The 22,398-nt window shown below is 39.0% G+C and overlaps 7 protein-coding genes across 8 annotated transcripts; 3 read left to right on the forward strand and 4 right to left on the reverse strand.

Annotated features, from left to right (window-relative positions):
- Nucleotides 1–10,107: 10,107 nt before the first annotated feature.
- On the reverse strand, nt 10,108–10,930 carry LOC128864853 (putative nuclease HARBI1). The gene is made up of 3 exons (XM_054104611.1): nt 10,869–10,930; nt 10,403–10,808; nt 10,108–10,342 (listed from the first exon to the last, which is right to left on the reverse strand). Exons 1-3 carry the CDS (start codon nt 10,897–10,899, stop codon nt 10,108–10,110), a joined length of 672 nt encoding a protein of 223 aa, XP_053960586.1. The 5' UTR covers nt 10,900–10,930.
- A 4,004-nt stretch (nt 10,931–14,934) lies between these two features.
- Nucleotides 14,935–16,271, reverse strand: LOC128863757 (uncharacterized). The gene is made up of 3 exons (XM_054103073.1): nt 16,170–16,271; nt 15,927–16,104; nt 14,935–15,875 (listed from the first exon to the last, which is right to left on the reverse strand). Coding segments are annotated over exons 1-3 (936 nt in total). The 5' UTR covers nt 16,172–16,271; the 3' UTR covers nt 14,935–15,119.
- Nucleotides 16,272–16,503: 232 nt separating this feature from the next.
- LOC128863759 (SNAPIN protein homolog) lies at nt 16,504–17,027 on the forward strand. The gene has a single exon (XM_054103075.1). It carries the CDS (start codon nt 16,617–16,619, stop codon nt 17,025–17,027), a length of 411 nt encoding a protein of 136 aa, XP_053959050.1. The 5' UTR covers nt 16,504–16,616.
- A 10-nt stretch (nt 17,028–17,037) lies between these two features.
- On the forward strand, nt 17,038–17,854 carry LOC128863758 (methyltransferase N6AMT1). Its single transcript, XM_054103074.1, has one exon. The coding sequence runs from the start codon at nt 17,038–17,040 to the stop codon at nt 17,686–17,688; it is 651 nt and encodes a 216-aa protein (XP_053959049.1). The 3' UTR covers nt 17,689–17,854.
- A 1,233-nt stretch (nt 17,855–19,087) lies between these two features.
- On the reverse strand, nt 19,088–19,834 carry LOC128863089 (transcription initiation factor TFIID subunit 10). Its single transcript, XM_054102018.1, has 2 exons — nt 19,373–19,834; nt 19,088–19,303 (listed from the first exon to the last, which is right to left on the reverse strand). Exons 1-2 carry the CDS (start codon nt 19,685–19,687, stop codon nt 19,196–19,198), a joined length of 423 nt encoding a protein of 140 aa, XP_053957993.1. The 5' UTR covers nt 19,688–19,834; the 3' UTR covers nt 19,088–19,195.
- Nucleotides 19,835–20,589: 755 nt separating this feature from the next.
- LOC128863536 (transcription initiation factor TFIID subunit 10b) lies at nt 20,590–21,350 on the forward strand. 2 transcript variants are annotated; one of them, XM_054102746.1, is made up of 2 exons: nt 20,590–21,061; nt 21,125–21,350. In XM_054102746.1, the coding sequence occupies exons 1-2, from the start codon at nt 20,738–20,740 to the stop codon at nt 21,224–21,226; spliced, it is 426 nt and encodes a 141-aa protein (XP_053958721.1). In that variant the 5' UTR covers nt 20,590–20,737; the 3' UTR covers nt 21,227–21,350. The 2 variants fall into 2 exon arrangements, with proteins under 2 accessions (XP_053958721.1, XP_053958720.1); XM_054102745.1 differs by having other exon boundaries at nt 20,597–21,061; nt 21,119–21,350.
- On the reverse strand, nt 21,248–22,351 carry LOC128863535 (gamma-secretase subunit Aph-1). The gene is made up of 2 exons (XM_054102744.1): nt 21,868–22,351; nt 21,248–21,799 (listed from the first exon to the last, which is right to left on the reverse strand). The coding sequence occupies exons 1-2, from the start codon at nt 22,261–22,263 to the stop codon at nt 21,476–21,478; spliced, it is 720 nt and encodes a 239-aa protein (XP_053958719.1). The 5' UTR covers nt 22,264–22,351; the 3' UTR covers nt 21,248–21,475.
- Nucleotides 22,352–22,398: the final 47 nt, after the last annotated feature.

Genomic DNA, 22,398 nt, shown 5'->3' on the forward strand with positions numbered 1-22,398 from the left:
TGGTGGTTTGTCTTACTAGGAATTGCAGCCGGTTGAGAGTAAAAAAATGCAAATAAATTAAATTGGATTAAATGAGATGAAAAGAAATAAAGCTTTCAAATAAATTAAATTCAAACACATTACCTAATGTTATACTACTACATACATATTCATGCCAAATAATGTGTGCTTCTTTCTCTTGTGAAATGAATACCAGTATTTGCAAACTAAAGGAGTGTCTAATCTCCGGCGGCACCAAACTTGTACACCCGAAACATGTTTTGATAAAATCTTTTTGGGAGCGGGAGGTGTCAACTTCATATAAGAATTGCCAACGTATGTAGATACAAATCCCGATAACTAAAAAAATTCTAATATATGCTGCATTACTTTAATACAAATTTTTCGATGCCTGTTAGTTGGTTAGTTGATGTCTGTTAGAATGTTAGTTATTAATATTATATGATAAAACTAAGGTAGAAACGATGAGAACGATTTTTAGCCTTTTTGACGTTTGCAAACCACTCTCTTTCCATTGCTTATTTTAGTTTTTTCTCTTTCAAATAAATTTGAAGTCAAAGTTTTTTTAAATAAATTTAATTCTTCCAAGGCGAATCTATTAAAGGAGGTATCGGTAAATCAGCTGACTGGTTTTTTTTCGCCGTGTCCATGTGGCTGTCAACCCAGAATGAGACAAGGCGAATTCATTCTTTGTTTTCTACTTTGACAATCAAACGTATGAAAATATTGTTGTTGGTCTCGTGCCACCACCTTTAATGAATGCCCCTTGAATTCTTCTATAACCGTAAAAGGGTGAAACAATTCCAATAAAAGCTTGCTTGTAGATATTTGGATTTTAGTACTTAAATTTTAATTTAAAACGGGCATCTTTAATTGCATAAATAATTGAAAGCTGTCGTTTTCCTCACCTTAACTCCAAAGTATGGAGGATCAAGGGAATCCAAGTGTAGTACAAAGGACTTAATTAATGTCTGAGTGCTGCACTTGCTAGTTGTCCCGAGACAAAAAAAAAACGAAAAGATGGTGGATCAAATATTCACTGCGACAAAGAACCTAACCAGCGAATTATGGCAGTAGAGCTTCTAAGCGCTTGCCTTTAAGTACCGTCAAATTCTTGGTCACTTCTTCACTCCTGTGCATTTATTTGTAAATGTCTGGAACATTTTATGAGATAATTTTTTGATTAGAATCGGTATTTGTGCATCCTTTATAATTGCAAGCCATTGTATTGTATTTTTTATTCTTTCGGGAATACCGTACATATAGTAGAATAGAATAGTTGAAGGTTTGTACTGTGGCCTGAAGACCTTTGTAGAGAGCACACAACGCTATTTGTTTCAACCCAGTTTCCTAAACAAGCCTAAGTTGGGCTGGGAGTACGCTTCTTTCTTTTGGCCGTATGTCTATTCCTTCTTGCCAATGCAGATGGCAGCGTAATCTGAGGTGAGCTGTGAGAATGGCAGTGAGCATTCTCAGTTTGTCCTTACCCTTCCAATAAGGATTTAGCCTGGCGTAGCCCCCTTGTTTGCTGCCAGCTTATATGCCTTCGTTTTTAAGCTTTTCCGCGATGGTATGTTGTCGCTAGCGAATAGTGAGTCAGTAGCCTTTCTAGTCAGCGTCCTCATTTCCGGGTATTTCAAAATGTCCTGGGACCCATATAAACATGACGCGGTTATGAACTCTTAACTGGGCAGGCTTTCGATTCAGTTAGCTACTTCACGCTACTAGATGACATGCAGTCGAAACTCCCGCCGGGGCTGAAGGGGTGGTCCGCGAATTATATAATATAAGTGGTCGGCAAACGTCATTTCGAAACCAAAACTCAAAACAGAGGAGGATAAAGCAAAGCGTTCCGCAGGGTGGTGTCTTATCACCTCCCCCAGCCACCAGAGGGAGTCTCCCTGGTCTTCTATGCTGACGATTGTTTGATAATGACGTCTGTGCTCTAAAGTAACCTCTCCAACCTTTCTCGCTTTTTTACTGCGAGGAATCTCAAGCTTTCCACCACTAACACCACGGAATCTCCAACTTTACACCACAAAATCCACGGCAACCCTCTTTACCACCTGGGCAAAGGAGGTCAAACTACAGCTTAAGGTCAAAGTCGATGACACAGCAATAATGACAGTAAAGAACCCCAAAATTTTGGGAGTTACCTTCGATTGTTTGCTCTCTTTTTCTGCGCACAGAACCGCAATTGCCACTAAAGTCCAAAATGCAGCAAGGTCCTCAAATCGCTTACCGGCAGCACTTGGGGCAAAGACAAAGAACTGTTGCTTTCGACATTTAAGGCAATTGGCCGGCCGGTTCTTAACTATGCTGCGCCTGTCTGGTCGCCTGGAACTAGTGATTTGCAGTGGACAAAGTTACAGACCTGTCAAAATACCGCCATTCGGACAGCGACCGGGTGCATCCTGATGTCACCCATCCAACACCTTCATAACGAGGCACAAATGCTCCCAGTTGTGGAGCACAACAAATTGCTCAGCAAGCAGTTCCTGCTCGGATGTTACCGTAGGTCTCATCCCTGCAGACACCTGCTTGAGCCCGAGCCGCCTCCCAGGCACGTCAGGAGACACCTCCTAGACTACGCTGGCGAAATCCAGGACAAGACTGACCGTAACCTACTGGACCGGACATTATTTAGACAGTCTATAAACGACATTCACCGGGAGACCGTTACCACCTTCTTGAACTCCGGTCCTGTGAATGCCGTTATCGGAGTCCAACCACCACCTATCGCAGATGAAGAGCTCCAGCTTCCCCGTGAGACTCGTGTAACACTGGCACAACTACGTTCTGGATACTGTAGCAGGTTAAACTCCTACATATCCAGAATCGACCCCGATATACCAAACACATGTCCGGCATGTGAAGGTACCCCGCACGACACTAACCACCTCTTCACATGCCCCCTTAAACCGACTCATCTAACCCCCCTCTCCCTCTGGACCCAACCTGTCGAAACAGCATGTTTCCTGGGCCTACCCCTAGATGAGCTAGACGAAGACGAACGATGATTTGCCTACACTGACAGGGCTACCTATGCTGTTAACAACAACAACAACGGGTTGGGTCCAGAGGGAGAGAGGTGTTAGATGAGTGGGTTTGATGGGGCATGTGAAAAGGTGGTTAGTGTCGTGCGAGGCGCCTTCACATGCCGGACATATGTTTAGTATGTCGGGGTAAGCAAGGCACCCCGCTTAAATATGTTTATTTTATTGGGTGTTCCAAATACTAAGTTGTGTTGTTTATCGTCCTGTGCTACATGAGAAGATTTTCATTAAAATTCCCACTAGATCCCTTCGATGCTCAGAGTTTTTCTACGTAGGCCTTTATAGGGCTCGTATACTCATAATGCTTCTACTACCAGAGCCATTGGTTTTGTCGCGATTGATTTTTCAGTTCCAATAATCGCTTCACGGATTGGCTCTAGTAAAGTAGTTTAGGTTAAGCTTTCTCTTACTCTTACTAACATCTGAAATATGTACATACATATGTACATCCTTGCTTATAAGAATTTTTTATATTATATTCATTATATATATATATATAATTGGCGCGTACACATTTTTGTGTGTTTGACTGAGCTTCTCCTCCTATTTGAGGCGTGCGTCCTGGTGTTGTTCCACAAATGGAGGGACCGACAGTTTCAAGTCGATTCAGAATGGCAGATATTTATTTTTGGGAGCTTTCACTCGGAGGGTTGCCATTGCCTGCCGAGGGGCGACCGCTATTAGAAAAAACTTTTTCTTCATTTTGTTGTTTCACCCAGATTCGAATATTATTATATTCATTAGTTTAGTAAAAAAAAAAAAAAATCGACTCCTTTCGATGTTGTTATTGTAACCGTATACAAATTTCTCACAAATATTTGCGGAATACTGCTAAAGTAACAGTTCTTGGCCGGGCATAGTTAGATATAGAGATTTACCTTCCGACTTTAAGGCCTTTTACGCCATCTACTTTTCATAATACCTCATTCAGGCCCTATTGTGGGCTGAGCGTATTACTCGCTTCTGGCTGGCTTATTTTAATCGATATGGCATCACATTCGAGAAATAAGTGTGATGTTGTTTCTGGGAGCAAGTCGCAAATTCGACAAGAGTCGTTATGGCCTCTGGCAAGGCGAATTTATTACAGGTGACAGCAAACACATATAAGTAAAACCCTACATGTATTTGTTGTTGCGTTTGGTGCAAGCATCATGTCAAAATCAGCAAGCAAATTGTGGGAACAAACTGAACAATCCAGTGTGGCAACACCAGTATTCGTAAAGGAGTTCTCACGAATTCCTTTTGTTTTCTTCTTCGCAGTTTTGTAGCAAGAACTTTTTGAATAATCATTTTTCGTAACTGAAATGATTAGCTTTCAGAACCTTGAATCGAGTAACACGCAAAGCAGTTTTTATCACTAAATTTATAGTTTGTAAAATTTGAATCGTTTATTTGAATAAAGCAGTTAATAGTAATATATATATATATATGTGGCACTTTCATGTCCCCACATAATTGGTGACCCCGACGTGATAATTTTAGCGCAACAAGATGTCCAACACTGAGGACACGATTGAACAGGATGGTGCATCCAACGGAGATTCCGAGGCAGATTTCCAATCCCCCAGAACACATGTAGACCGGTACGAACGCATAGAGCTACCCCCATTCTGGAGCCAGCAGGCACAACTATGGTTCGCTGCAGTAGAGGCGCAATTCCAGCTTCGCAGAATCACATCCGACGCAACCAAATATTATACCGTCATCGCTCGCTTGGATCAAGATGCTCTAATCGTCGTGGAAAATTTAATAACCAACCCGCCTACAAACGATAAGTATAGCACGCTGAAAAACGCACTATTGAACCATTTTGCACTCTCACAGAGTCGACGATTCAAAATGCTGTTATCTGGCGTAGAGTTGGGCGACCGACGCCCATCCGAATTACTCGCGGAAATAAATCGTCTGGGAGGAGATAAACTCGACCCGGCATTCGTTCGAGTTATTTGGTTAGAGCGACTTCCGCCACAAGTCCAAATGGCACTAGTGGGAAGGGACCAAGAAGATAACGTCCAACTCTCCCAGCTCGCTAATCAAGTAATGGAGGTGCAACGCAACGCAAATTACCAAAATCTCATGCCAGTCTCACGAAATGTCAGTACGAATGCGCTACAACAACAAGTCGACAAACTAGCTGAGCAACTGGAGAAGTTAATCCTTGAGCGCAGTAACAATAACAGCAGTGGAACCAGCAATCCATTGCCAAACGCTTCCTATTCCACACCACTTGTATGTTTCTACCACCGCAGGTTCGGGGCACGCGCTAACAAATGCACGAAACCCTGCGCATTCGTCGAAGGCAAGGGAAACGCAAGCAGCCGCCAGTAGTATCGACGAGCACCGGCGGCGATACAACACCTCGTCGACTTTTCGTTTACGATCGCAACACAGGCATGAAACTCCTCGTCGATACCGGCGCGGATATTTCTGTCACCCCACCTCCACAAGGAGTCAAACTATCACCAAGAGCGCTTCGACTACAGGCAGCAAACGGCACCAAAATCGACACGTATGGCGATAAGCCCCTCACTCTTAACATAGGACTACGTCAACCGATTCGCTGGGTATTCTGTATGGCCAACGTACCGTACCCCATAATCGGCGCAGACCTCCTACACGAATACGGGCTTATAGTGGATCTGAAACAAGGCTGTTTAATTGACCGCAACTCAGGTAACCGTAGCGTCGGCTCATATGCAACAGCATCAATCACCGACATTACCACACTCACGCAAACTAACAGATTCACCAACATTCTGAAGGAGTTCCCGGAATTGTTGGGCAATCCGTCAAATCGTACGGCAACCAAACACTCCGTCAAGCACTTCATACCCACCACCGGCCCACCATGCCTCCAACGAGCCCGCCAACTATGTCCGGAACGCCTCAAAATCGCAAAAGAAGAATTCCAACTCTTGGTAGATTTGGGTTACGCGAGGCCATCGAACAGTCCTTGGGCCAGCCCCCTCCACATGGCAAAGAAAAAGAACGGAGATTGGAGACCATGTGGAGACTACCGCAGATTAAACGAGCAAACTACCCCGGACCGGTACCCAATTTCTCTGCTCCAGGACTACTCTTCGATCCTGGCAGGGAAAAACATATTTACTAAAATCGATCTCAGACGCGCATTTCATCACATACCGGTAGCAGAAGAGGACATCCCCAAAACTGCCGTAATCACCCCATTCGGTCTGTTTGAGTTTACCTCAATGCCGTTCGGGCTCCGTAACGCCGCCCAATCGTTCCAGCGTTTCATCAACGAAGCCCTGTCAGGACTCGAATTCGTTTACGCCTACATCGATGACCTACTGATAGCATCAAACAGCACCCAACAACATGAGCAGCATCTTCGTCTAGTTTTCCAACAACTCAGCAAATACGGACTCTGCATAAACGCCGATAAATGCGTTTTCGGAGCTTCCACCGTTGATTTCCTAGGCTACCGCATAACGCCCAACGGCTCCGCGCCACTTCCAGACCGTGTCCAAGCATTACGAGACTTTCCGAAGCCTAAAACTATTTTAGAATTAAGGAGATTTTTAGGGGCCGTTAACTTCTATAGAAGACACATCAGTAGAGCCGCCTCCATTCAAGTACCACTCAACGACCTTCTTAAAGACTCTAAGAAAAACGATCGGCGACCAGTTCCATGGACAACAGAGTCCGAAAAGGCTTTCGAAGAGGTGAAAGAGAAGCTCGCTCAAGCTACCCTCTTAGCACATCCGATTTCTGGCGCCAAGCTTCGAGTCACGTGCGACGCATCTAGCACAGCGTTAGGAGCGGTTTTGGAGCAACAACATAACGGCACGTGGCAGCCGCTTGGGTTCTTTTCGAAGAAACTTTCACCAGCACAGAAGAACTATAGCACATATGATAGGGAACTGACGGCGATTTTCGAAGCAATCAAGAACTTCCGGCATTGGGTCGAGGCCCGTGAGTTCACTGTCAGAACCGATCACAAACCGTTGATTTACGCATTTTGACAGCAGTCTGATAAAGCTTCTCCACGCCAAATAAGACAACTGGGATTCATTAGTCAATTCACCACAAGAATAGAGCACATCTCTGGCTCGGACAACGACATAGCGGACACTTTTTCGCGTATTGACACAATGCACACACCGGTTATGATCGACCACGATGAGTTATCACGCACCCAAGCAGCAGACGATGAGCTAAAACAATTACTTGAGCAGAACGAAACATCACTTAAGTTCCAGAAACTAACCTTTGGTTTGGACGGGCAGGCAATCTACTGCGATGTCTCCACCAATAACATTCGTCCATTTGTGCCGTTAGGGTTACGTCGCAAAGTCTACGAGGCACTACACAACTTGGCACATCCCAGCGGCAGATCCACCGTTAAAATCGTCGCACAACGATACGTTTGGCCGTCAATGAACAAAGACATCACCGAGTGGGCCAGAAACTGCATCCCATGCCAACGTTCCAAGACAGCGCGACACGCGCACACAAGATTTGCAGCATTTCCAGAGCCCGACGAAAGGTTCGACCACGTCCACCTGGATCTGGTCGGTCCATTGCCCGAATCGCAGGGGTTCAGGTATTGCCTAACAGCCATCGATCGCTTCACCAAGTGGCCCGAAGCAATTGCTATAATACTAAGTTTCCACCGCAGCCGGAGTTTGGGGTTCTCTGCCGCTATCGTGTTCTTAGCGCAAACACGAAACAAAACACCTGTCAAATCCCATACAAAATTAAAACACAACTCCATACCTAAACCCACTTTTCAAAGCGTGTTTTGTTGGGTTTGCGTCTAATTTAATTATTAAGTGGTGGCAATGTTGCTCATTTTCCTCATTTATTATTGCATTCTTATCGAAATATGGCAACAATGATTGCAATTTGTCAATATGACATTTGATTGACGTTTAATATTTTTCTTGTGGTAATCGTTAAGTGGTGCGCGCAAAATATAAAATAAGTCAAATAAGCCAAATAAATCTACAATCTTTCCTCAGGAATACTGAATCAACTCGTTGCGGATAGTATAACAGGTATTTCTTTTATTTATATATGTAATTTTATTTGTATTTACATCTAATTGTATAATGTTAATTTCTATTTATATATGTAGGCATGCCTGATTCGGTTGCTTCGCCAGCTCCATCAAATTCGCCGATATCACCTTCATGCTCCTCATTTTCAGCTGCTCCGTCTGCTTCGTTTACATTTTCGCCACCATCGTCTCCAGCACTGCACGAAGCTTCCGCACCTGCAGCAAAAACAAAAAATGCGAAAATATATGAATTAAACGAAACAATAAAATCTTGTATGACAGAAAACAATAAATTAACTGCTGAGTTAATTGAAATCGAAAAAAAAAAAGGTTGCTGCTATTGAGGTATTGACAAAAAGTGTGGTTAGTTTCTTGGAGAGAAACTAATTAACTAAAATATTGTTATTAAATTTATATTTAAGTTTTAATGAATTGTGCCTTTTAAAGTTGCACTAAGTGCCTACTACTATCTTTTTCCAAAATGAATAAAATGTTATTTTATAAAACTATGGCCCCTATTATGAGTTACATTCGATCTTCGATATTCGCTGGTTGCCGAAGATCGAAAATCGAATGCCAATTTGGTATTATGAGCGGTGCAACCCTATCGAAATTTTCGTTGTTTACCGAATTTAGAGTCGATTGCAATTTTGCTTTCGATTGTGTAGCGTATTGTGGGAAAACTTGTTAAAGTGTAAGTTATTTGCGATTATTTATGGTTTTATAGTAACCAAATAATAAATATATACTAATTTTGTTAATTTTATGCAGGTCGAAAGTCGTGAGTACCAAACAACAATTAGAAAGGCGAAGCCACAATTCGCAAAAGGGAATGCACCAAAGTTCAAGCAGCAAAAAAATGGGAGGAATTTACAACGGAGCTGAATTGCTTGGGACCACCAGTGAGAACGGCAGCAAAATGGATTAAGCTTAATAATGGTTTTCTTTTGTGATGTTTATAGAAATATATTTTATTGGCAGGCATGGGCTGAAATACGTAGAGGAACTGAAATACATATTTTTTTCGAATGACGAATAATTGAATAAAGAAAATTTATAACAAAAATAAAACAGAAACTGTGGCGTAAAGATTTCTATTTAATACTTTTTAGATTTTTCTATAATATTCTCAAAATTTCATTTCTTATGTTTTCTACTTCGGCGTTATTTGACTCCACTTCAATATGTTCAGCATCATTGTACACAGTGGGTTGAGCAAGTCGTAGCATACCTTCATTACCAATACTCAATTGGTACGATCCCTGAGCACAAAATGGCAGAACTGTGGCTAGCTTTAAAATATTTGAATCAATTTAACTCGGGTGCACTGCTGCAACAGGTTTTCTGTACTGGACAGTAGGTTCACCAACGCCTCTTTAGATAATCTAAAGTTCTTTAAAAATCTGTAAGGAAATTTCTGTAATATTAAATACGTCAACACATTTTGAAAATTCTAAATTTACTCAGTGGAAGCCATTTCCAGGGGTTTGGATGCGTCCCTCAACTATTTTCTACTTCTAGCTAGTTCCACTAATCTTTCATCGTCCGAAGAATCGTCGAACCACAACTCCGTTGTACTCATTTTCACAAAAAATACTTTTTTTAACTTTTAAAAATAATGTTAGCAAAGAATTTCAACACAATCGGTTTTTCTTTTATTTTGATTTGGTGTATCAGCTGAGAAAAAATTATCTATTGTAAATGCGTCGAGCGATCGAAATTCACAATAGTCCTATTCTTCAACGAATGACCACCATAATACCAAATGAAAATTCGTTCGATCAGCACTTTCGACTACAGTCGAAGATCGAATGTTGCTCATAATAGGGGCCTATGTATTACAAATTTTATTGTTCTGGTGAAAAGTTGTTTTTCAGATTTAAACCAATTGGACTCTTTGTAGGTCGAAATATTTAAATAAATATTTGGTTTGAAGATAAAATTGTTTAAACCAAATAACCTTTTTAACCAATAAATTATGGTTAATTTAATAAAACATACGGGAGAATCTACATGAAAGAAGTTATATTACTCACTGAAATATTCCTTTAACGCATTTCTTATCGATTCTCCTTCAGATCGGTCAACTGCATTGGTGCCGTATTGAATATTGCGCCTGGAATCGCGATGCATTTCCACTAGCCAATTTTCCAAAATTAAATCCTTCTCAGCAATCAAAAAATTATGTAAAACACATGCACATGAAATAACTGTGTTTACATTTTTGATGTGGTTATCCACGCCTTTTCCAATTCTCCTAAATCTAAAATAGAACCTGTATTACCAATTTTTAAAAATATTAGAATCTCTAAGTTGTATTTACCGGGCTTTTAAATGGCCAAAAGCATTTTCCACAACACGCCGGCACTTAGACAATCTATAGTTGAATTTTTTTTGTTCGGGTGTATTGGTCACACTATGCGGATATGGCTTCATTAAATGCTGAGAGAGACGAAAAGCAGAGTCCCCTATAATATGGACTGGTATTTTTGTGGATCCATACAGCAAGCTCAATTCATCAAGAAGTGTACAACTTTGCAACTCGCGCTTTAGCGATGATTTTTCAAAAATTCCGGAGTCGTTGCATCTTCCAGGACTGCCGCAATGTATATAAACAAATCTATATTTTGCGTCTACCAAAGCCAATAGTACTACGGAATACCACCCTTTGTAGTTGTAGTAATCAATGGCTTCTTCCTTTCTTGGATGAATTTCAATATGACATCCATCTGTATAATAAAGATGCTTTTGATTAAACATTATTTTTATCGCATTACTTATAAACCTACCTATTGCTCCAATACATTGTGGATAGCCCATTGCATTAAAATCTGCGACTCCATTCTCAATTTGCGCCTTTGTCAGTGGAAAATTTTTCAAATATATTGGAGCCAAAGATGCTCAACTTCATTGCAAAACTCGATGAGTATTTTGCAAACAGTTGCTTTGCCTACTCCAAACAAATGTCCAATTGATCTGTATTCACTAGAAGATCCTAGTGCATACAGAGCAATTGCCACGCGCTTTTTTAGTGAAATCGGGTTTCGATAGTTCGTTTTTCTTTTGGCTATTTTTTCAAGTTTGCTGCACAATTTTTCAAAGCAGGATCTTTCCATTCGGAAATTATCTTTGAAAAACTTGTCCCCATTACTCTGGCAGTCTACTTCCCAAAAGGTATTGGAATGTTCCTAAAATATACATGTACATTATACACAAATAATGTATCATAAATCTGTTTACCATACCAAAGACCGTACACTTTGCGAACGCATTAAATTGGCAGCAACGCTTAAAATTATTTTATTTTCCCTTAACCTCTTTTTTAAATAATATGTGACCAACTCACTATCAATTATTTTAAAATAAAATGATAAAATCAACATAACAAATTGAATTTTATGCACCATTTTATAATTTTATCAATTTTTATAATTCTTATTTCACAATGTCAACAAAAGACAGTTCAAACACAGTTTCTCCCAAACTTTCGGTGGAAACAGTTGATAGTTCTCCCAAACACAACTCCTGCAAACACGGTGTTTGCTTTTGGTGGAAACGTAATATAAAAGATATTACAGCCAGCACCGTTGCCAGCTTATTCTACACACATTGGATATCACGCTTCGGATGTCCCAAGTTGCTAACCACGGACCAGGGTTCACAATTCGAAAGCGCACTCTTCACAGCACTCTCACGATTGGTCGGCTGTAAACGAATCCGTACTACAGCATACCACCCAGCTTCAAATGGCCTAGTTGAAAGATGGCACCGCACATTGAAGGCAGCAATAATGTGCCATCAGACCCCGCAATGGACCCAGGCGCTACCCACCGTTCTCCTGGGACTTAGGACATGCTACAAGGAAGATCTAAAAGCCTCTCCAGCAGAATATCTCTATGGCTCAACACTAAAGGTGCCCGGCGAGTTCTTCACAAACACCGATCCGCCAGTGGACCCTCATAGTTTTCTAGACGAATTCCGTTCACATATGCGAAAAATAAGGCCCGCTCCGACAACACACCACAACAAGCAGAAGACATTTTGTTTCAAAGATATAGAGACCTGCACTCATGTATTCCTGAGAGTTGATGCAGTTAAACGGCCGCTCGACCAGCCATACTCGGGCCCCCACAAAATAGTCAAACGCATAGACAATAGGCTCTTTATAATAGACGTAAATGGGCGAGAAGTCACCGTCAACATAGACCGTATTAAACCCGCTCATTTAGCCAGTGATGATATTTTTGGAAGCGCTGCCCACTTTAGACGCGCATTGGTCAACTCGGGGGTACCCCTTCATCCTACAACATCAACGTGTCTACCACTGCAGCAGAGATCAGCACACGCGCCAAATAGCCAACCTTAAATTAGACTTTAAGAAGTCCCACATAAAGCCTCATTTAGGGGGGAGTATTGTGGGAACAAACTGAACAATCCAATGTGGCAACACCAGTATTCGTAAAGGAGTTCTCACGAATTCCTTTTGTTTTCTTCTTCGCAGTTTTGTAGCAAGAACTTTTTGAATAATCATTTTTCGTAACTGAAATGATTAGCTTTCAGAACCTTGAATCGAGTAACACGCAAAGCAGTTTTTATCACTAAATTTATAGTTTGTAAAATTTGAATCGTTTATTTGAATAAAGCAGTTAATAGTAATATATATATATATATGTGGCACTTTCATGTCCCCACAAAATGTAAACATACGAATGTAGACATACCAATACATACAAACAAAGCATATCATTTTGACATAAGCCATACCTACGGCGAAAAATTCAGCTGGGTGAATGCTGTCACCTTATTAAATCCACCTTGGCCTCTGGTGACGCTCCAGCAGGCTTATATGTGTGCGTGTCGGGTGACACTCGTACTTGCTTCGTGTCACACATACTTGTTGTCGGCTTTTGAATGATGAAAATCAAAAATTTTAGATATTAGCGTCAAGCACCCGACACGCACACATATAAGTCTGCTGGACAAGCATACTGGAGCGTCACCAGAGGCCATTAGACCATCCACAGTTGACTACGTAGCATTCTCAGTTTGCATATAGGCAGTTTATGAGATTGTTTAATATCCCATTTAAGAACTTTTGCTTCGCGTGGCCAGTGATGGTAAATGTAGGGAAAATTCCCTACATGTAGGGATTTTTGTCGAAAAATGTAGGTGTAGGGAAAAGAAGGACAGATTTTTTTAAATTCTGTAAATGTAGGGCATTTTCAAGAAGGACAGAAAAAATTTTAAATTAGTGGGAAAAATTAAAAAAGTTCATTTAAAATAGAAATCCGCAGTAAGATTTCAAAGCAGGATTTTTTTCCTTATGGTAGCATACTTTTAAAGCGTTAATACGGCAACATGGCCATTTTTTTCTTCGTTAACGCTAACGCGATTTTTTCTTCGAAATTGTTAGTTGTCCCGCGTTTTCTGGCGCTTTTCACTTTTGAAGTAAGTTTGCAATTATTTTAATTTTAGCTTTTTTTTATATTAAAAATGCATATATTTTCAAGAAATGAGCTCCTCCTCTTCGACTGACTCTTCGGAGCACAGTAGGAGAAAAATTCAAGTATCGGAAACAAAAGTTCAATAACAAGTGGCTTGACGACGACAATTTTAGTGGCTGGTTGAAAGCTGTGGCTAACGATTCATTCAAATGCAAATGCACTGAGTGCGACAAAGTTTCGAACTGCGGCAATTCTGATTTGCAGAAGCACGCCGAAACAAAAATGCACCAAAAAAAAATATGAAGAAAATAAAAAAGACACCTAAAATAAACAGTTTTTTTTTAAGAAAAAGCCGAGTAAACCAAATGGTTCCAGAAATTTCGAAATAAGACTTAGCATGTTCTTCGCTGAGCATAATGTCGTGATGCAAGTGGTGGACCATTTAATCCCACTCTTAAAAGTAATCGTGCCGGATTCTGAAAAAATAGAAACTCTGTCTTGTTTTAAACAGAACTGAATGAGATGAAAAGGTCTAATTTTTAGTCTTTTTACTGAATATTTCTTTATAAATGTGTTTATAATATAACAAATATGTGTATTTATATATATTTGAAATAAAATTTGTTTATTTTATAAAGTGTTAAAACAGCACCAAGTCTAAAACTTAAGCAAATAATTCAATTTTGACGTTGCAAGTGCCTCATTATAGTGTAAACACAGGAGAAAAAAATGTAGGGAATTTTGTAGGGAACATTTTTTGAAGCGTAGGGAAAAGTTGGGAATTTTTTTGGGCTGTGTAGGGATTTTTCAAAAAATTATTTACCATCACTGCGCGTGGCCCCATACTTTGGTGCAGGCTTAAGTATTTGTTGTTATTATAGCAGCATAAACATCCCCATTCCTGTACGAGGAATGGTGCTGGAGTGACAGTCATTGGCGGGATAGAAATACGGGTCGTTTCGATTACGTAGAACTGTCGTGGGAACGAGCTTAAGTAGCTCGGTCTTAGGTCTTCACATTTGAGATATTTCTTGACCGTGTGTTACTCAATAGGTGTCCCTCGGTGAAACACCAAAATTAAGAAAAACATTTTTCTAATAGCGGTCGCCCCTCGGCATTCAATGGCAAACCTCCGATTGTATTTCGGCCATGAAAAAACTCCTCATAAAAATATCTGCCCTTTGGAGTCGGCTTGAAACTGTAGGAACAGCATCAAGATGCACGCCACAAATAGGAGGAGGAGCTCGGACAAACACCCAAAAAGAGTGTACGCGACAATTATATACATATATACATATATATGTATTACCCAATTTACAGGAAAGGCTTAGATCATGTTGGTTTTGTTTTTCTCTAGCCAATGTATCACCTAATGGTGTTTCCATTAAGACTTTTTCAATTATACAAATGGTTGAAGTATTAAAGCATAAATGTAATGTTTATTTTTTTCTTCTTTTTCATATTTATGGGAATGTCTTAGGCAATCTTAAATGTGTATATACGATAACGTTCAGTTTAAATAGAAAAATATATATACATACATGCATGTATGTATGTAGTAACTTACTAAAATACTGCAGCTCTAACTCGACCATTCTATTCCTTACCAAATACCTTAAATTCGTTCAGTTCAAGTTGTTGTTTTTTCAATAAAATTTCTTCTCTTCGCAACTTCTCTATCTCATAATTATGCCTACGCTGTTCCTTAAGTTTATCATTAGTCGCCTCACTTAGTTTATTAATCGATTCACACATTTGCTTTAGACCTTCGCTTATTTCTTTCATAACACGCAAATTTTCCGCATGCAAATCGGCGTTTTCGTTAAGAAATTGGGATACTGTATTTATCACTGTTGTTTGCTGTTTTACCAAGTGAAATAATTTTTCAGTTCCCTCTGTTTCTGGTGAACGTATATTACGTTTTTTAGCATCTGCACATCCTTCACTTTTTTCTGCTTCAACTTTCCTTTTACTTGCAGTTGATTGACATAGTGCAAATGAGCGCACACTTATGCGCTCAACCTCTGAGGGCTTTTCATTAGTTTGGTCCTTAAAAGTTTCAATCGCAACATGAGAGTCAATTGGATTTTCATCATTTTCCTCGTCGAGCATTAACTCTTCTTTGATTATATTCGCCACACCCTCAGAGGGTGTACTCAAATCTTCTTGCATATCTGAGCCTTTGTCAATGTCAGCATCATCATCGAAGAATCCACATATACGCGCGACATCATATTCAACAGGAGATAAGGAAGTCTTTTTATAAGGTATTTCATCTTGTTCTGCAGCGTGAGCCTCATTTCTTTCATACATAATTTTTCTTTTTACGGCAGCGCGCCAATCGAACCAAACCTATAAAAGAGCAAACATGGAATCAATTTAACTAAGTGAAAGCTTTCCAACTTTTTTCCAACGCTCAGGTGGTTTGCTTGGTGGTCCACGATTATTTAGTTTGTCCGCAAGCATCGCCCATAAAGCATTTCTCACGTCTTTGTTCTGTAATGTGCCGCGTGCAAGATCTAAATATTCTTTCATAAAATCTACCATAATGGCTTCTTGTGCCACATTTTTGTGCCGACCCCTTAAAAAGTAAATTTATAATTATCAAAATCATTAAATTAACTTAAAATATTAGAAATTACTTACATTTCACAATGATGTATTTCCAAACGAATGTAAATGTCAACAAAACAGAGTGGTTTAAAATCGCACAAATATGAATTTCTGTCGATTTCATTTCACTTTAATATTTCAGGTGGAAATGAAATTGAAGAATGAAAAGCTATGAATAGTAATATTATATTTCTTGTAAAATCAATAGTTCACATTTTTGGGAAATATTTTTAAGCACCTAAAGAATTTTATTTGGTTAAATAATGAATGTGAGAAAATGTATGTGTATGTATTTTATGAACAGCCGATACGAAATTTGGAATTGCTTTCACTGTGAAATTATATCATTGCGGTTTACTTTTTGCATACCACCCTGTAATTCCCAATTTTCATCACATTAATCAGTTCATAGTTGATATGGGAGTCAGAAAGATTTGTGGAAACATAAAAATTTGGTAAAATTTTTGTTTGAATTGAGCAATGGATAAAGACTCGGATAGCACTGTAACATCATTAGATGAGAATACAGAGAACTTCTGCACTAATCCTACCCGTGATATCTTAGCGGAAGGTATCGTTAACTTATTTAAGCCCGCAGTGGAGAAATTAGACGAGCACATCCAAGCTACCCGCGCTTCTCAAATAGAATTAAAGAAGCAATTAGACGCACTCTCAGTTCAGTTGGTGGAAATAGAGAAGGCTCAGCATAATATTCCTGAATTTTCAAGCAAAGTTAAAGAGTTAATTAACGTGAAACATAAAGTCACTGTTATAACAAATATTCTCAGCACAAGTCAGGATCGTTTAACTGGTCTTTACCAGCTTATTGAGAAGGAACAGCGGCGGAGGCAAGCTCTGCTGGATTCAGCTATAAACACAAATATACCTTAGAAATTTGAGAATGGAAACGCCCTATACAAACCACCTAACAGCGGACGATTACGAACAGATATATGAGCCAGCAGAAGACTCGTTTTTTTTGCTAGATGCCTTAGAAGCTGATCTATTATATATTGAACGGTTACAACCACGAGTTTGCTTGGAAATAGGTCCCGGTAGTGGTATAATTGTAACGGCACTGGCTAAAAAACTCAACAAAACACTTTGTTTGGCAACTGATATCAATTCGCATGCTTGTAGTACAACGATGAAAACGGCGCAGCGTAACAGTACCCATGTTGATAGTATAAATTGTAACTTAGTGGATGCCGTGCGCGAAAAATCTGTAGATTTGCTTATATTCAATCCACCTTACGTGGTAACATCAGACGAAGAATTGATAAGTAAATCATGCACAAATGCACAAATGCCAAACAATCTTGTATGCTCATGGGCAGGTGGTTTACATGGACGACGTGTTATCGATGAGTTGCTTAAGCGTTTGGATGGTATTTTATCTGCTGACGGGGTTTTCTATTTACTAGTACTACGCGAAAATAAACCAGATGAGTTAATACGCGATTTCAATAAATTAGGTTTTATTGCAATTAAGTTTATGGAAAGACGTATACCAGGGGAATACCTATATATTTTGAAGATCACCCGTAGATGAACTACTTTGGCTTTTAATATAAATAATAAATATATTTCTAATAAATGTCCAAAATATTATTATTTATAGCGGATATATACAATATAACCTTCGGTGCTTGTTTAAATATATTTCTAACAAATATAAAATATTATAGATTTCTATATTTTGAATATCTATGTATGTATACCTTGATGTTTTCTAATACTATATTTCGCGTAGCCGAATGGGTTGTCTGTGACTACCTTACGATTGTGCCCACATCGGGCATGAAACATTAATACATAGAAAAAGAAGTATTTTTAAACATCGGTTGAACTTATTCTTATTCGTGTAGGAGCATGAACGCCATCGAACATGCCCTCCGAGTGCATTTATTTCCTCATAAAAACTATCTGCCGTTTGGGGGCGCCATATATATATATAAACCTATAGGACTCTCCATTTTTGGACCAACATCAAGACGCACGCCACAAATGGAAGGAGTTCGGCCAAACCTACCCAAAGATGAAACGCTAATTACATAGTGAAGAAAAAAAAACAACTTGTAGAACAAAGGTTTTTGCATTTATTTCCCTTAAATCAGAAGAGACCATTTATTTTGAAAAATTCATTTTATTACCCAAAACTTCAAAAAAAAAAAGGGAACTCCTTTTTCGAAGACCGAAGGAAAAACTTACATTATATATTAAATAAAAATAATACAATAAGTGGTACTTTATGTGGCCACCCTTGGCGTCTAACATTGTTGCAGTCTTCTTGCCATAGAATCTACTAAGTTTTTTGTAACATCGAGCGCTATATTTTTCTATATTTTCTGAAGAGCGATCTCAACCTCATTTTACCTATGTACGTGGCTCTTGTTTAACTTGATTTTCATGCTAATTATTACGGCGGAATATTTTGGGTCGTCATTCTGCCCAAAGTAATAATTACCACTAATATCCCATTTTTGAGCGGATGGAATATTCCAAAAGTCAATATCGCGGTGGACATATTTTCTGGCATATTGTAAATGTTTAGCAATATTTTCCGTACGCGGGGTATGCCTAAAATCAAGAGAATGTAAAAATCTTCATAGAATGAGGAATAATTTCTGTAAAGGCAACGTCTTTCAACTCTTTTGTGATAATTACAATGGAGTTTTCGAGTTCTTCTTAATACAACCAACAAATTTTCTTGGGCCTTCCATATCCTCGCCTTTACCGTTTTTCTTGCACTGCTCCGCTGGTTTAGGTTTTATAAGAATTCCGCATATTTGACGAGTGCCCTTTTTTCTTGCCAATATTTAATAATCAGTTCTTGCATGTTTTGAGGTTTATTTGCTTTTTTATTTAAAACATTTAAAAACCCCTCATGGTGTAAAAAAACTCGCGCACTTACGTATTAAACGTCCACAATGTCTTTTTCATTTAAGGAATTACGTAGTTAGGCCAGAGTTTATTCAATAATATTTCATTATTTATACATATTTTTAAATTTATTCATTTTAAAATGATGTAATATTGATTCGATATGTTGATTCAATTTATACGAAGTATTGCGGTTTTCGCATAGTAATGCCATGGTCTGCTAGAGCTGGTGTAAGATCTTCGACAGCTAAAGTATACCGACGATCTTTGTTTGGCTTCTTATCCTGAAAAGAAATGGTTTACAGATAGTTTTACATGCACTCAATACTTTTACTTGATTTGTCAGCTCTTACCTTGTTTGAACCATGCCCACCAGAGTGCTGGCTAATTGTGCGTGTCTTGCAATGCTGCAAAGCATCGTTGGCGATATCTGATATAAATTTCTGGGCTGCCACCGAAATGATGCGGACGATTCGCGGATCCATACTATCGAAACCAGACTGATTCAAATAACGTGCAGTAAGAGCATCTGGTACAGTTGGTATATAGTCTTCCACCTGTTCCAGTAATTCGTCTAGCGCTGGAGGGGTTGGCAGTGGAGGCGAATCTTCCTGCTCTTCGGGTGGTGAAGCCGGTGAGGGTGAATTCTCTTCGTTGCCTATAACCATTTTAAATATTGAAATTGATGGACAAAATAAAAACTTTATTCGAGCTGCGAAGATGTTTTGTTTCCCACAAAGACTGAATGTGAATGTGATGTAGAAATCATTGATAATTATCTATTGCAAAAATGTGAAAACAGCTGTTCACTGCATTTTTGTTGATTGTTTGTTGATTATTAAAAAAATCGATTGCTTACGGTTGTAGGCAAGGCGAATTCAATACAATAGGTGGCGCCTTGCCAAAACAGTAACTTTATTTTTCGCGATTTTGACAAGTCTGATGTCAGTTCAGTTCGCAATACAAAACAAATGAACAAAACAAACAAAAGTAGGAAAAATTACGTGTTTGTGGAAATTCCGTGAATTCATGGCGAATTGGGAAGGCATAATCTGTTTCTCTATCATCCTTGAAGGCCAATTATGTTTATATGAAGGCATATTAAAAACGGAAAGTGACGCCTTCCCAAAACTGTTACAATATTATTGACGATTTTGACAAGTCTGCTTCAGATCCCTACCAATACAAAACAAATGAACAAAGCACATAAAAGGAAGAAAATAACATGCTTGTGAAAATTACAATAAAATAATATTATATATTCATTTGTGCTTTCATAATTTAACACGTGACACTTGTTTTCATTCGTTTCTTTAGCTTATATCTCACATATCATAACATTGCCAAGCCGTTCACTCAAACATATAATTTCTCCCCCTCTTGTTTATTACAGGTAAGGGACCTGACATCAGCTTTGTCAAAATCGCGAGAAATAAAGTAACAGTTTTGGAAACACGCCAACTTTAGCATTCAATTCGCCATGGATACTACCTTCATAAATTCGCCTTGTTTTGCACAAGGTTCAATGCATTTCGCCTTTGAGAGAAAACATCGAGAACCATCGATGCAATCGACTAAAACATTTCGGACTCGCCCATCACTACTGTGAGACAACTCTCCACATTTGACATTTATTATAGTAAAATAAACAACTAGACAAAATATTAACAATAGAGTTCTATAGAATCGTAGAAAATTTACACAAATTACAAGTTGAAATGATTGGCACGAATTTCGGTATCTACCGTCCAAATTCTTCTAACTCAAATGCCCCAGGTGGGACTGCTGCGCCTGAGGAACGTGCAGCTGTTCAACAACTGAGTGACTTTATGTTGCAGTTGGAGGATTACGTCCCAACAGTACCAGACGCAGTAACTGCTTGCTACTTAAATTCTGCCGGTTTCGAATCAAATGATCCTCGTATCGTGCGTTTGATATCGGTGGCCACGCAAAAATTTATTTCCGATGTTGCTAATGACGCACTACAACAATGCATAACTCGTTGCAACAGTCAAAACGTTGGGCCCGGGACCCATGTTCCGGTGAGAAGTGTTTTTGTATTATATATTTTATTATTATGAATTTTTCGTTTCTCATAGGGTCAGAAAGCAACAAAAGATCGCAAATACACGTTAACTATGGAGGACTTGGCGCCCGCTCTTGCAGATTACGGCATAACTGTGCGCAAAGCGCAGTATTTTCCATAAGAATTAGATAAAAAGAATGGCTATTGTTACATTATTTATTTGCTTTTTTATTATGTGTTAAAGCTTTCATTTTTTATGAAAGAATGTCGAAAATAAATGAGTAGAATTAAAGATCTTACAACTAGTTTAGCAGTTTGGTCTTAACTAGAGTTGGATTGCCTAATCTGCACTATAAGTTAATTGATTGCAATTTAGTCAATGCCAATAATATTTTTAAGTGTACCAGTAGTTTCTATATTTGCCCTCCTTTCATTGGCATTTAATAAATCGCATGAGTGAGTTCTTGCTTCCTCCAGCTACCTTAAATGCCAAAGCTGCTGTCGCTATCAATATAATGTATGTAGGTAATAATGTGGCTACGTACATCTCTTTAGCATTGAGCAATGTAATTAGCGATACAAAGAGATGAGTGGCGACAACGTAAACTATATGGAAGTAATTATTAATATCAAACGCATTGAAAAATATAACGCTCCAGAAAGTGTGGAATAGTATCATAGCGAGTGCTTGAGTTGCCGAAGTTATTAGGAAAATTTCCGAGCCACCTTTAAGTCCCATGGTGCCTGGACCCGACTGGAAAGCAGAAAAAAAATAAATTAATAAAAAAAAAATACTTGTAAAAATTTTCAAAATTCACTCACCAAATCGGCAAGTACATTCACCAATGCAAACATGCCGGATATTATACCAAATCCAAGGCCCGAAACATAAGCTAAAATATGCTTGTTTTCGATGATCCGTGGATTTTCTGCTACCGCTTGAAGGCCTTGTTCAGTGCGTCTCAGAATACGATAGATAATATAGCGAAATACTTCTTGAAATAGCACTGAAAATGTTACACCAAACCACAAGTAATCCCGCATTGGGACAATTGCAAACCACAACAAGGCTGATGCCAAAAGTGACAGTAGCCAAAAGAAGGCGGCTGCGATAAGAATAATTATCCGTACTGAATCATTGGCTATTGTGAAAAAAAACATCGCGAACGGAGTCCCGAACGCGATAAAGGTACAACCAAAGAATTCCGGAAGCGTCATTTCCTTTATGATTACGTTAATCTAATGATGATGGGCTGCCAAGTATAAAAGTGCACTTGAACATTAGTTTATCTGCAAATAAAATTGTGTTGTGAAAAAAGCGGTGCTGCCAAACAGAGCGAAGTCTACAATTTG

Source organism: Anastrepha ludens, chromosome 5 (assembly GCF_028408465.1).
Source record: "Anastrepha ludens isolate Willacy chromosome 5, idAnaLude1.1, whole genome shotgun sequence".
NCBI lineage: Eukaryota > Metazoa > Arthropoda > Insecta > Diptera > Tephritidae > Anastrepha > Anastrepha ludens.